Source organism: Strigops habroptila, chromosome 5, assembly GCF_004027225.2.
Source record: "Strigops habroptila isolate Jane chromosome 5, bStrHab1.2.pri, whole genome shotgun sequence".
NCBI classification, from domain to species: domain Eukaryota; kingdom Metazoa; phylum Chordata; class Aves; order Psittaciformes; family Psittacidae; genus Strigops; species Strigops habroptila.
This window is the reverse complement of record NC_044281.2, coordinates 62,225,802-62,239,366: the sequence shown is the minus strand read 5'-3', so window position 1 is coordinate 62,239,366 and position 13,565 is coordinate 62,225,802. Positions and strand designations below refer to the sequence as shown.

General features: G+C 47.6%; 2 protein-coding genes across 5 annotated transcripts in view; both read left to right on the top strand.

The window, feature by feature from the left end:
* The window catches only part of MARCHF8 (membrane associated ring-CH-type finger 8), a 149,169-nt gene that overhangs the window by 61,526 nt on the left and 74,078 nt on the right, over window positions 1–13,565 (top strand). The window lies entirely within an intron of this gene.
* The window catches only part of LOC115608060 (zona pellucida sperm-binding protein 4-like), a 29,719-nt gene continuing 20,519 nt past the window's right edge, over window positions 4,366–13,565 (top strand). Inside the window, exons 1-7 of the mRNA XM_030486196.1 lie at window positions 4,366–4,564; window positions 11,201–11,322; window positions 11,401–11,503; window positions 12,039–12,194; window positions 12,569–12,756; window positions 12,939–13,036; window positions 13,375–13,505. Of these exons, the coding sequence (XP_030342056.1) occupies window positions 4,366–4,564; window positions 11,201–11,322; window positions 11,401–11,503; window positions 12,039–12,194; window positions 12,569–12,756; window positions 12,939–13,036; window positions 13,375–13,505 (997 nt within the window). The remainder of the gene's footprint in view (window positions 4,565–11,200; window positions 11,323–11,400; window positions 11,504–12,038; window positions 12,195–12,568; window positions 12,757–12,938; window positions 13,037–13,374; window positions 13,506–13,565) is intronic.

The following is a 13,565-nucleotide window of genomic DNA, read 5'->3' as shown; positions in this document are numbered from 1 at the left end:
CTTCAAGGTCTCCTAGAGGAGAGAAAGAGTGAGATAAGCAGGTAGAGAAAAGATAAATCAACAACTTGAGAGCATCTCTAGGGAATGGTTTCCCAAGCTGAGACAGAGCTGCACATGTGAGAGGCTGGGTATAGGTTAATGCAACCTGGCAACTAGCCCTTGCACTTGCAATGGCCAAAGAAGCTCACCCAACCTACTGCTGGAAGCTGGCCTCCACAAGTTCCTGTTTTGTTGATGTCTTGACTCCGGTATGAGGAACTGCTCCCCTGGAAGGGCCAGAGGTGTTCTGGGAGGCTAAAGAGCATGTCTGGTATGTTGCAAGGACTTCAAAAAGAGTTGGGGGCTTCCTGACCAAGATTGCTCCAGGGGCAGTGTACCTGCAAAGTCACAACAGCAGTGGCAATGGCAGGTAGAAAGGACCCTTAGGGCTGCGGCACTGGCTGTGCTCAGTTTGCTCAGTCTGGCTGTAACCCTCTGTGCCTCCTGAGCTGTGACACTTTTGCAGGCAGACAGATCTTATCCAACTGAGCTGGTGTTGTGAGGACCTGGGATGAGGGACGCGGTGTGAATTAGGGAGGGGCCTAGTGTGCTGGATTTGCTGTGCAGCAGTGTGTTAATGTGAGTTTCCCTTTCGCTCAGAGATGCTAGTGAAAGTCTCCATCCAACGCCAGGTTGGATGGGACTTTGAGCAACCTGGTCTAGTGGAAGGTGCCCCTGCCAGTGGCATGGGGGTTGGAACCAGATGATCTTTAAGGTCCCTTCCAACCCAAAACATTCTATGATTCTACGATCCCCTGTGAAAGTTTCTGTAGCTTCTATACGTCATCCTTGTTCATCCTTATGTCATCATTAAGTCATCCTTGTTCTCTTGCACAGGCACAATAATTTGCTAGTTGGTCTTTTAAAATCTCATTTCACTCCTTAAAGACCCATATTTGATACTTCAGTGGAAAAACTGAATTGCCAACAAGTCTGGACTAGTTGTTGGGCTGGTCTAAACTCCTGCATCAGCTCAGATGTTGCCAGAGCAGTTCATGGAAGTTCATGTAGCTCTACGGCCTTTGATCTGATGAAGGTGGAGTTCATGGGAGTTTGCACTGCTATATGAGGTACCTCTGCTGCTAGAGTTCACAACCTTACCACCTTCTCTCTAAAGTTCCCTCTTCCCTGGGGACAAGGGGTCACTTCTCAGTTCTGTCTCACAGTTTGCAACATACTGCAACAAAAGCCCTGGAACAAGGAATACTTTCAAGATTTCTCATTTTTGTCAGGATAAAATCATTATATTCCAAATATTCCCACCACCCTGCAGACACTGTTGCACTTACAAGGAGAGGGAAACCCGTAAAACTAGTCACTCAGATCTTTCACTGTGGGAAACCATGGACCTTTTCATGTCACGGTAGTGCCCAAGGGTTTTCTCAAATACTCACTTCTGTTTGCAGATACTAAGAGTAGGCAGGGCTGGTCTGTCCTCTCCATCCATGTGATAGTCCAGGAAGGCAAGGTTGAAATCCTCTCCTCTCCATCTTCCCCAGGAACTTTTAAGTTCATTGGAAGCACGTATTAAGGATGTTCGAAGAAAAGGCTACCAGTGTTGTAGCTCCGCCTCTTTTTTTTAATATAAAATAAAGCACAGGCTTGAGAAAAATCTGTCATCACTGTGTAGAATCTCCTGCAGGCTTGCTGCCTGTGCCTTCTCATTTTGGACCTCAGTTCAGAAGGTGGCACTGCGAGATGCCACTTCTGCCAGCACCCTTGCCCCTGGGATGCTTGGTGCAGATATCCCTGTTGTCTGCAAATGCTGCTCAGCTTCTGTGGAGGATTGTTTTGGCTGAGCCACCCCTCCATGCACTGCCATTTTGTACCATGTGTGGGTACTGCCCGTACCATGTATGGGCCAGACACACAGTGATCTCGGAGGTAGTCCTTCAACACACAGGGCATTTTTTATTCCTTTTCCCAACACTTCTTGGTGGTGGTGTTCAATACCTAGTTTTCTTCCAATAGGTTTCTAGAGCCAGGGCAACTCCTACACTGCCACTATGCCTGCCCAGTCTCCCAGGCTCAAAATCATTAGGAGGAGATGATTTTCCTGGTGGACATCCCAGGACAATTTTAGCTTGCCGGAGTCATGATCAGCTTAAGACTAGTGGCCTACAGAGATGTTTGCCTCACCTACCTTCATCCTCTGCATGTCCTGTTTGCGGTGGTCTTGGGTGCTAGCTAAATTGGTGCTTACAGCTGGGCCATTGTAATGTGTGGGAACTATCAAATAGATGAGGAAGAGATTGGAGACACCTACCTGTTTCCTCTCAGCCAGGTTGCTTTCCACTTCCTATAACAACTTCCAAACAATTTCCGTGAATTTCAGGTTCATTTCACTTGCCTCCCATCTCTACATCATCCAACATGGCTTCCAAGTGTGTGTGTGTAGAAATTAGGAAAGGGTGCTTACTTCAGACTGTTCTCAGCACACATACTGCTTGGTGGCTCTACAGCACTCCCAGCGTTGATTCACACAGAGTTATTCTTTAAGTATGTGTAGATGTTTTTCCTGTCAGCATAAGCAAAGTATTGGTGGGTTAAAGTGTAATGAAAACTCTCTCTGTATAGCTCCAAAGTACTTTCTTTATTTGTTATTATTTATGCAATTATCAACAGGTATTGCAGTCATTTGAAGCATTCAGCAGTCACACAGTAGCTCTGAGATGAGGCAGGGTGAGTTGGCACAATGCTTAGCTTCTACAGAGATGAAGCCTCCCTCCCTGACAAAGTCCAAATGTTTTCCCTAGGTGCCTCTCCACCGTGGCTGGCCAATGCCCTACAGGTGGAGCATTTGGTTCATGAGCGGTGCTCAAACAGCAGCCATGCAGGCAGTCTGTTGAGATCCATTTGTATCAATCTCTGCTGTGCAGAGCAGCTGAAAAGGTCTTGTTCTTTGTGGAACAACCCTTCCGGTTGGTGCGTGAAACAAGCAGTGTTCAGTGTAGGCACAGTGATATTCTTCACCCAGATGGGATCATGGCATCCTCTACAGCTGTAGAGGAAAGATGGGCTGTGGGCTAAGGTGGAAGAGCAGAGGAAACGCTTCCCTTGGACTCAGCTACTATCCATGCCTGCTGATGAGGGCTGGCTGGAGAGGCAACCATGCTGCCTGCTGCACGGTACTGTACAGACATCCAGGAGCAGGAGGCTCTACTGAGAGCAGAAGCGTGGGTGGATACCAATGGAAGTACATTATCAAGGGTCAAGATTAGAAATCCTACTCATCTAACCCGCACACTGTGCTGGGATGTGTGTGATGATCTAGCCCCAAAGGAATAAGCAGATTACAAAAGAACATGATGGCACAGGCTAGGCCAGTGCTCCTGCTGCAAAAAAATAGGGCACAAAAAAGCATGCACAAACTATGTGTGCTTCACCTCTACAGCAGTGTAAAGACATGCACACCTTCATTGCATGAATGCAGAAACATCTGTATGGAAGATGGACAATAAGGCTTTTACTTCGTGTGGTTGCTGTAGCCTGATGTGTGGCATGGGAGAAGGCTCTACCTGAGGCACATTGCAGTTACAGCAGGAAATGGCTGTTGGCAGGCAGGGCTTTCTCTGGGATCACAGAGACCCCATTACCTGTGTTTCAGGCCCATCAGGGTCTCTCCTGTCAGCTCATGGGGTTCTCATACAGCAGATGGTCCTGCCACCTTGCAGCCAGGCCTGGAAGAGTCTTGCTTCTATCCCCACACAACCACACTGCAAATGGGGCTGCAGTCCACAGCCAGGAGTGCTTAAGGGGAACCACCTCCTTTTAGGTGTGCAAAGTCCCCTGAGCATCACAGTTTTCCACAGATTTTGTGTGGAGGGCTGTTTCTGTGTTTATATGTCAGCACCCTGTGTCTGGCATTTGAAGCAGTGGCACCTTTAAAAGAGCAAAAGAGCATTGTCATTCAGCTTCTTGCCCTCCTGCCATTTAATGAGCAATTAGAGAGGCAGCAGGCTACACAGGGGCAAGCAGGCAGATCTCCTGGATGGACCAGTGGTGGGAAGAACTCAGGGTCAGAAAAAAGGGTTTGAAGACTCTCCTGGGGCTCTACAGTAAATTGCGTAGATGAGCTCCTCTTAGCTTAGTGATACGAATACAGACACATCTCCTGACATAAGCTCAGTTCCTGCCCTGTGGTTTTCTTCAAAGAGTGCAAACAGACTGTGATGGGTTCAGAGCCAGGTGAGGGCAATGGAAGATGTTAAGCTGTAGGGCTGGGTCCACCTGGACAGTTAATGAACTTCTGATCCCAGCTGGCTCCACCATTTAAAAGGGCTAGGCTAAGAGCAGCTGCTTTGTGGTCCTTGGCAAGAGAGTAGGATGGGTGTTGTAGGGCAATTTGGGACTGCATTTGGAGCTATGCTCTTCTGGGGGTTTCTTGGTCTCCTGGCTCTGGCTATGGGAGCTCAGGGTAGTGTTTTTTCTGATCCCAGCCTGCTGGCTTGTGGTCAAGAAAGCCTGCAGCTCACCTTGCCTCCAGGCTGGGAAGGGAATTCTACCTTTGTGTTGACTAGTTGGGGTAAGTGAGGATGTTGTCAAGAGGCTTTCTTACTGTTGTATCTTTATGCAGTGCAGAGGTATGCCTGGAATGAGGAGAAAGGGGAAGGTTTTAACGTGAAGTGTTGCCTAACAGCTTCAGTGCATCTTGTGTAGCCAGGGGGCTGTTTATATGACCCACCAGTCAAGGGTTTTGGTGGAGTGCTGTGCTTGGCTTTAGATAATCTTGGCTGCTGGGCATTCTCAAACACCCTTGCTGGTCTGTGACATATGAAAGGTACGAATTCAGAGCATCTCCATGCAGCAAATCACTTTATTGCCTATTGCTCTAGCTTTTATGCTATTCTAGCAAAAGATATTTTTAGCTTATTGCTCTGCCTTTTATACCAAGCTAGTTTTAGCACATCATGTTCAGTTCCTGGTTTACAGTTTTGTCTTTTCCAACGTTCTTTGTCATTTCACAAACTGTCCCAAAATAACCAGTTCCTTATCTTTCTGTTCTCCTACTCCTGTCCAGTTGGGTTGCTCTGCTTAATCACACAGTGTCCTTTGTGTCTTCTTTAACTCTTACTTCTCAAGCCAAGCAGTTACTTCTTTTTGGCAATAATCGAATAGTTTCTACCCTCTCCTACATCTCCCCTTTCTTTATTTATCCGCGGAGGGGCAAGGTTCGTGTATAACTGTGTGACCATAACCTGATTCATACTTTGTTTGATTGATCGTTGAACACAAGAAAAAAGACAAGGAAGACATAAGGCAATCATTAATACAGCAATAAAAGCTATTAAACTAAACCCTGTGCTAGTTTTGACCCACGGTCCAAAATTCCCGAGCCATGAAAACATACCAAAAGCATCTCATTTTTGATTTAGCTGCAAGTCTTTGTTTAAATCTTTCAATTTCTGGATACTCTTATGAATCGATTCTGAGTGGTCGCTTAGGTTCATGTAGCACATTCCATGAAAATCTTTGTACCCATGTTTAAATAACACAGACACAATCACACTCTTGCTCAGCTTGTGTGCACCTGCTCATTAGTTTTATCTATATAATATATTAAAAGTGAATTGATATATTTTAAGACACCTATGTGCCAATATTAAAGGAAATACAGCTATTGAAAAACATTTTAAAATTCTATTTTCATAAACCGTATTTAGCAGTATTTATTGTTAAAGGTTAGCTTTATATTTATCAATACATACAGTAGATTTTATCAATATAAATGCCAGCTTTAGTGAGACACAAAGTGTATTTGTTCTAACACACACACACACAGAGGCACATAGAGCTCTCTACATAGCTGTAGATCCATATTGGTTTAAATTGGGTAATTACACTGTCATAGCATGCATTTAGCAGCATTTACTATGACTATTTTTTTTGTACACACACACTATATTTGCTATAATACACACCACACCCCATATCATTAGAATTTACTAATTGAATATGGCTTTAAAATATATATTTTTAAAGCTTTTATTGTTTTAAAGGGGGGTTTATGATAAATGCTGTGTATTATGCACACAATTTGTCATAATACATCCATATGCCTGCACACTCTGTGTATATAGATGTCTATATACTGTTGCACATACAGCTATAAATAATATATATTCATACAGCATACTTAACAGGCTTTAATTATATAGGTTTATAGTCATGTTTCTATAATTACATATTTTACTGTTATAAAGGTCTGTGTTTAATATCCGTTATGCATTATGCACAATGTATGTTTGTTACACCACACAGATGCATGTGCAAGTGCTCACACACATGCACACGTGTGCACAGCCCTTACTCTCACTATGTCTATTCATATAGCAATTTAATAATTGTATTTCCATATAGCATATGGAACAATTAATTTTAATAAGTTTTTAATTACTTTAACACAAAGGTGCATATAAAGATGTGGTGTAAGTTCCACGCTGTTATGGCTGAGTTGTTGGGGTGAAAGAAAGAGAGCCTACCACATATGCAAGGCCCCCAACTGCTCTACCGACTGAGCTAGCCATTACAATTTAAAAAGTTCAAGACAAATGTGGCTTTCCATAGTCTATCTTGTGGGGAGTCTTGATCCCGGTTCCCCTCTTTTTTTTTTTTAGTTAACATGTATTTGAGGGAGCCTGCTGTGGCCGATAGACAACTGGGCACGCCACTGCTACCCCCGTGTCCCCTCGCTTAAGAGCTTCCCACCTGCAGTCCTGCCATCGGTCCTCCGGACGCCACCCCTGCTTCCCTGTAAATGTCTGCAACTCAGCAGGAGGAGGAAACAAGTCCGGCTCCTTCTCCGGATCTAAAAAACCAGGATCAAAGGGGTCCACAGGGTCGTTAGGATCATCAGGGTTATCAGGGTCATCAGCCGCTCTTGACAGAGTTGCTTGCACCACGAGGACCGTCGTGATCAGTAGTGAGGACTGCAACAACAAAGGCGCAGACGGGGAGACAGGAGGGGGCATGTGGGGGGCCGCTGGTGATGAGGCTTAAGGAGATTTTAGCCCCTCACAAGTGTTAGTAGCTTCCTTAGATGTGACGGCATCAGCAGCAGCGCTGGTCTGTACCTGGCAAAGAGTGGCCAGGATCTGCCACTAGGTTGCCAAATGCTTCCCTGCTGTAGGGTCCCCATTTAAAGCAGCATCATGCAGCCGTTTACCAACAATTTTCCAAACGGGGATTTGGAAAGTGCCGCCAGCTGAAAAGTCGGGCACTTTATCATGGATCCATTCTAACAAAGTTAGAATCATAGAATCGTAAGGGTTGGAAAGGACCTTAAGATCATCTAGTTCCAACCCCCCTGCCATGGGCAGGGACACCTTGCCCTAAATCACGTGGTTCAAGGCTCTGTCCAACCTGGCCTTGAACACCGCCAGGGATGGAGCATCCACAACCTCCCTGGGCAACCCGTTCCAGTGCTTCACCACCCTCACTGTAAAGAACTTCTTCCTTATATCTAGTCTAAACTTCCCCTGTTTAAGTTTGAACCCATTACCCCTTGTCCTACCACTACAGTCCCTAAGGAAGAGTCCCTCCCCAGCATCCTTGTAGACCCCCTTCAGATACTGGAAGGCTGCTATGAGGTCACCACGCAGCCTTCTCTTCTCCAGGCTGAACAGCCCCAACTTTCTCAGCCTGTCTTCATATGGGAGGTGCTCCAGCCCTCTTATCATCCTCGTGGCCCTCCTCTGGACTCGCTCCAACAGCTCCATGTCCTTTTTATGTTGAGGACACCAGAACTGTACACAGTACTCCAAGTGAGGTGTCACAAGAGCAGAGTAGAGGGGCAGGATCACCTCCTTCGACCTGCTGGTCACGCTTCTTTTGATGCAGCCCAGGATACGGTTGGCTTTCTGGGCTGCAAGCGCACACTGCCGACTCATGTTAAGCTTCTCGTCAACCAACACCCCCAAGTCCTTTTCTGCAGGGCTGCTCTGAATCTCTTCTCTGCCCAGCCTGTAGCAGTGCCTGGGATTGCCCCGACCCAGGTGTAGGACCTTACACTTGGCTTGGTTAAACTTCATAAGGTTGGCATCGGCCCACCTCACAAGCGTGTCAAGGTCCCTCTGGATGGCATCCCTTCCCTCCAGCATATCAACCGAACCACACAGCTTGGTGTCGTTGGCAAACTTGCTGAGGGTGCACTCAATCCCACTGTCCATGTCGCTGACAAAGATGTTGAACAGGACCGGTCCCAACACTGATCCCTGAGGGACACCACTCGTTACAGGTTTCCAACTGGACATTGAGCCATTTACCACAACTCTTTGCGTGCGGCCATCCAACCAGTTTTTTATCCACCGAGTGGTCCATCTATCAAATTGATGTCTCTCCAATTTAGAGACAAGGATGTCGTGTGGGACAGTGTCGAACGCTTTGCACAAGTCCAGGTAGATGACGTCAACTGCTCTGCCGCTGTCCATCAGTTCCATGGCTCCATCATAGAAGGCCACCAAATTGGTCAGGCAGGATTTCCCCTTAGTGAAGCCATGTTGGCTGTCACCAACCACCTCGTTGTTTTTCATGTGCCTTAGCATGTTTTCCAGGAGAAACAGTTCCAAGATTTTGCCAGGCACAGAGGTGAGACTCACTGGTCTGTAGTTCCCCGGGTCTTCCAGATTCCCCTTCTTGAAAATGAGGGTTTTATTACCCTTCTTCCAGTCATCAGGAACTTTACCTGACTGCCAGGATTTTTCGAATATGATGGACAGTGGCTTAGCAACTTCATTCACCAGCTCCTTCAGGACCCGTGGATGGATTTCGTCAGGTCCCATGGACTTGTGCATGTTCAGGTTCTTAACATGGTCTCGAACCTGATCCTCTCCTACAGTGGGCCTAAGGTCTTCGTTCTCACAGTCCCTGCATTTGCTTTCCAAGACTTGGGTTGTGTGGTCAGAGCATTTGCTGGTGAAGACTGAGGCAAAGAAGTCATTAAGAACCTCAGCCTTCTCCAAATCCATGGTAGCAAGTTCTCCTGATAGCTTCCGGAGAGGGCGCACTCTGTCTTTTATTTGCTATGTATCTATAGAATCCTTTCCTGTTATCTTTTACATCCCTTGCCAAACTTAATTCTAGCTGGGCCTTAGCTTTCCTAACCTGGTCCCTAGCTTCTCGGGCAATGTTCCTATATTCTTCCCAGGCCGCCTGTCCTCGCTTCCACCTTCTATAAGCTTCTTTTTTCCCTCTAAGTTTCCTCAGCAGCTCCTTATCCAACCATGGAGGTCTCCTGGCCCTCCTGCTGCACTTTCTTCTAGTCGGGATGCAACACTCTTGAACACGTAGCAGGTGATCCTTGAGTATCAACCAGCAGTCTTGGGCCCCCCTGCCCTCTAGGACTGTATCCCATGAAACCTTACTAAGGAGGTTCCTGAAGAGGCAAAAGTCTGCTCTCTTGAAGTCCAGGGCAGTGAGCTTGCTGCACGCTCTTCTCACCGTCCTGAGGATCTCAAACTCAACCATCTCATGATCACTAGAGCCAAGGCTGCCCTGGGGCGTTACATTTCCAACCAGTCCCTCCCTGTTGGTGAGCACAAGGTCAAGCATGGCACCTCTCCTCGTTGGCTCCTCTACTGCTTGAAAGAGGAAGTTGTCTTCCACACAGTCGAGGAACCTCCTGGATTGCTTGTGCCGGGCCGTACCGTCCCTCCAACAGATGTCAGGATGGTTGAAGTCCCTGATGAGGACCAGGGCCTGCGAGCGTGAGGCTGCTCCTATCTGTCTGTAGAGCGCTTCATCCACAGAGTCCTCTTGATCAGGCGGCCTGTAACAGATCCCCACCATAATGTCCCCCATTGCTGTTTTCCCTTTGATCCTGACCCACAAACACTCTGTTACCTCATCACCCGTCCCCAGACAGAGTTCCATACTCTCTAGCCTATCACTGACATAGATAGCAACGCCTCCTCCCTGTCTGCCTGGCCTGGCTTTTCTAAACAGCCTGTAACCTTCCATTCCGACATTCCAGTCATAGGAGCCATCCCACCATGTTTCTGTGATACCAATGACATCATATTCCCATAGCCTTGCACACATCTCTAATTCCTCTTGTTTGTTCCCCATACTACGGGCGTTTGTATAGAGGCACCTTAGCCGAGCTCCAAATGGAGCCGACTCAATGGCTGGGGCAGCTGGAACATCTCTACATCGCTTCAAGCACTTATTACAGGTGCTGGCAACTGAGCAGGAGTGTTGGGATGGATCAATGCTGCCCTCCCCCAACACATCTAGTATAAAGCTTTCCTGACCAGCCTGGCAAGCCTCCTACCAAAACAGCTCTTCCCTTTCTTTGTCAGACCAGCTCCACCAGCCTCCAGTAGATCTGGCCGCCCAAATGGAGCCCCATGTTCTAAATAGCCAAACCCCTGACTATGGCACCACCATTCTAACCATTTATTAACCTGCCAAACACGCCTAGCTTTTTTAAGGTCCTAAGTTACAAGTTGCGGTCCCGATACGGGCCAATGCTGAGTTTCAAGCAGACTGTGCATTACTTCCAGACTGCGCTGCTGATCTCGGGATAACTTCCCTCCCTTGGTTCCCGACTGCTCATCTGCTTAACGGTGATGGGTGCACAATATCAAAATTTCCGCAGCTCCTGGTTCAGTCAGGCTACGCCACCGGTTCGGGCTCCGTGAGCCTCCTATTCATTCCTATTCAGGCAGCCATTTGCGGCGTAGGAAAGGCACGGACTCAGAGCATCTCCATGCAGCGAATCGCTTTATTGCCTATTGCTCTAGCTTTTACACCATTCTAGTAAAAGATATTTTTAGCCTATTGCTCTACCTTTTATACCAAGCTAGTTTTAGCACATCATGTTTAGTTCCTGGTTTACAGTTTTGTTTTTTTCAACGTTCTTCGTCGTTTCACAAATAGTCCCAAAATAACCAGTTCCTTGTCTTTCTGTTCTCCTACTCCTGTCCAGCTGGGTTGCTCTGCTTAATCACACAGTGTCCTTTGTGTCTTCTTTAACTCTTTCTTCTCCAGCCAAGCAGTTACTTCTCTTTGGCAATAATCAAATAGTTTCCATCCTCTCCTACACTGGTCCAGACCCTAATACTGGCTAGGGACTTGTTTCCTATGGAAAAACAGGGTCCACTACAGTCTTATCTTCAGTGTAAGATGCTGAAGCCCCTGCTACTGTCTCCTCTTTCCCTAGATGCTGAGGGGAAGGCACATGCTTTGCAGAACGATTCCAAGTGTGGGCTCCTGGTATCTGGGACTTCAGATGGCTCCAGGGCAGTGATGGTCTCCCATACTGGCTGTTATGTCTTTGAATGGGTAAGTGACCTCAGGAGTTCTGCTGGCACCATGACTACTGCTGCTGGGGCTGTCCTGACTGGTGTGGCTCTCCTGCAGGATGGCAAGTACCTCATGCTGGTTGGGCTTGAAGAAACTGATGCTGCTGGACAAAAAGTTCTTCGTGAAGAGAAGCTGCTCAGGTGCCCTGTGGACCTTCCTGGTGAGACTCTGGCAGCCCCTTGGGAGACTCTGCTTGTTTCTACGGCAGTGGCTGCCCTTCCTTTCAGATGGATATTCCTAGTCAGTCGGTGGGTGGGGAAAGGGGACTTGTTGTGCAGAAGACTCCCTGGAGGAGGATTTGGACGCAGGAGCCATCAACTTGCTGGGGATTTGTGCCTCCTTTGCAGGGCTAGCAGGTTAATGTTCCTTGTGTTTCCTAGCCGTAGTCTGAGTGTAAGTCCCTGCAAACTCAGGGATTGAGCCAGAGACTAGATACAACTATTTTCCTAGCTACCAGAGCTGATCCAGAACATTTTATCTTGACAGATCCCATGCAGTCTGATCTCCTGTACATGCATACAGGTCTCTTCTGAGCAGGCTTCCATGCCAGCTCCAGGCCATGTATTTGACTCTTATCCGAGCCTAACTTCCCTTGGCTTGTATGCTGAGCCACCAGGACACCTTCCACCAGTGTCCTCTGTGACTTTGTCCCTCACTCCTGAGCTTTAGCTACAAACTCCTGCTGTTTCTTCCAGCCCTGGATGCTCCAAGCAGCAGCGTCTGCTCTGCTGTCCTCAGCCAAGACCGGCTGCTGTGTGCTTCCTTGCCTGTCAGCCAAGGAGACTGTGAAGTGCGAGGCTGCTGCTATGACCCTAGGGACAGGGTGAAGCCTTGTTACTTTGGTAACACAGGTAAGTGTGAGCAACTGTTCTCCCCTCCTCCTGGAGGAACTGCAAACTGGGATTCCTCACTTCCCTGGCAGACCAGGATTATTGTGTACCAGTTCTGCAGGTGGCTTAGGGCTATGTTTTTGGCTGTGAAGAGTACTCCATCCTATTGAAGCATCCAGCTCTTTGATGTGTATTGCAACACACGTGGTTTAGGCCAGAATCGATGTTGCTCTTGGAGCTGGTTACGCTTGTCTTGCTGTACTTAGCACTTGCTTTGGGGGTGACAGGCAGGAGAACCTGCAGGACTTGCTGACCTTGTCCTTTCTGTGATGTTTGGGCCTCCTTTCCATCCCTTCTCTCCCTGAGCTCAAGACTGGTTATATCTTTTCCCCCAGTGACAGCTCATTGCACACCAGATGGCCATTTTTCCATTGCTGTCTCTCGGGATGTGACCCTGCCACCTGTTATCCTGGACTCTGTGCAACTGGCCAGTGGACACAGTACTGGCTGTGTCCCTGTTGTGAAAAACAATATGTTTGTTGTGTACCAGTTCCCACTCTCTGCCTGTGGCACCACTTTTCAGGTAAGAGCTGCAGCTATCACCAGGCTGGAATAGCAGGAGCTTGCAGACCTGGAACAACCTGATGTGGCATTAGCTACTTGGTGGGCATCTTGCAGGCTTCCAGAGGCCAAATGCTGTTCTTCAGCCCGGTGTTAATCTGGCTTGACTTTACTGCGGTGACAGTGCCTGGTCTGTCCTTCCAGGTGACTGGAGACCAGGTCATATATGAGAATGAGTTGGTGGCATCCAGGGATATGAAGACTGGGAGCCTTGGCTCTGTCACTAGGGATGGCACTTTCAGGTAGTACCCTGGGACTGGTATTGCTGGGTGCTGTTGTGTTCAATGTCACTAGAGAAATTTCTACTTGTCTTAAGCTCTGAATTCACAACAGAGCGCTAGAGTAGGCTAAGGACTTGTATGTCCCTAATTGGTGAGAATAAAGCTGGTGCTGATCAGTGATGCTCCACAGACTCAAATCTGAACTCTGAAGAGAATTTCAAGCATGTGTTAAAAGGATGTGTGGGATGAAAGATTGGGGATATGACTAAATAAAGCAGCTATTTCTTTGCTGTCTTGAAGAAAAGAAAGGTCACTGATATCTCCTATCTGCTTCATTTGGGGTTTTACTGTCCCACCAGGTTACATGTCCGCTGTAGTTACTCCACCATTGGGAGCTTCATTCCCTTGAGTGTTCAGGTCTTCACATTGCCACCACTCCCTGCTGTGTCCCAGCCGGGTCCTCTGTCCTTGGAGCTGCGTGTTGCCTCAGGTGTGAGAGGTTTGCAGGACATGCTCAAGCCTCCTGGTGCAGATCTCTGGTCTTTGCTGA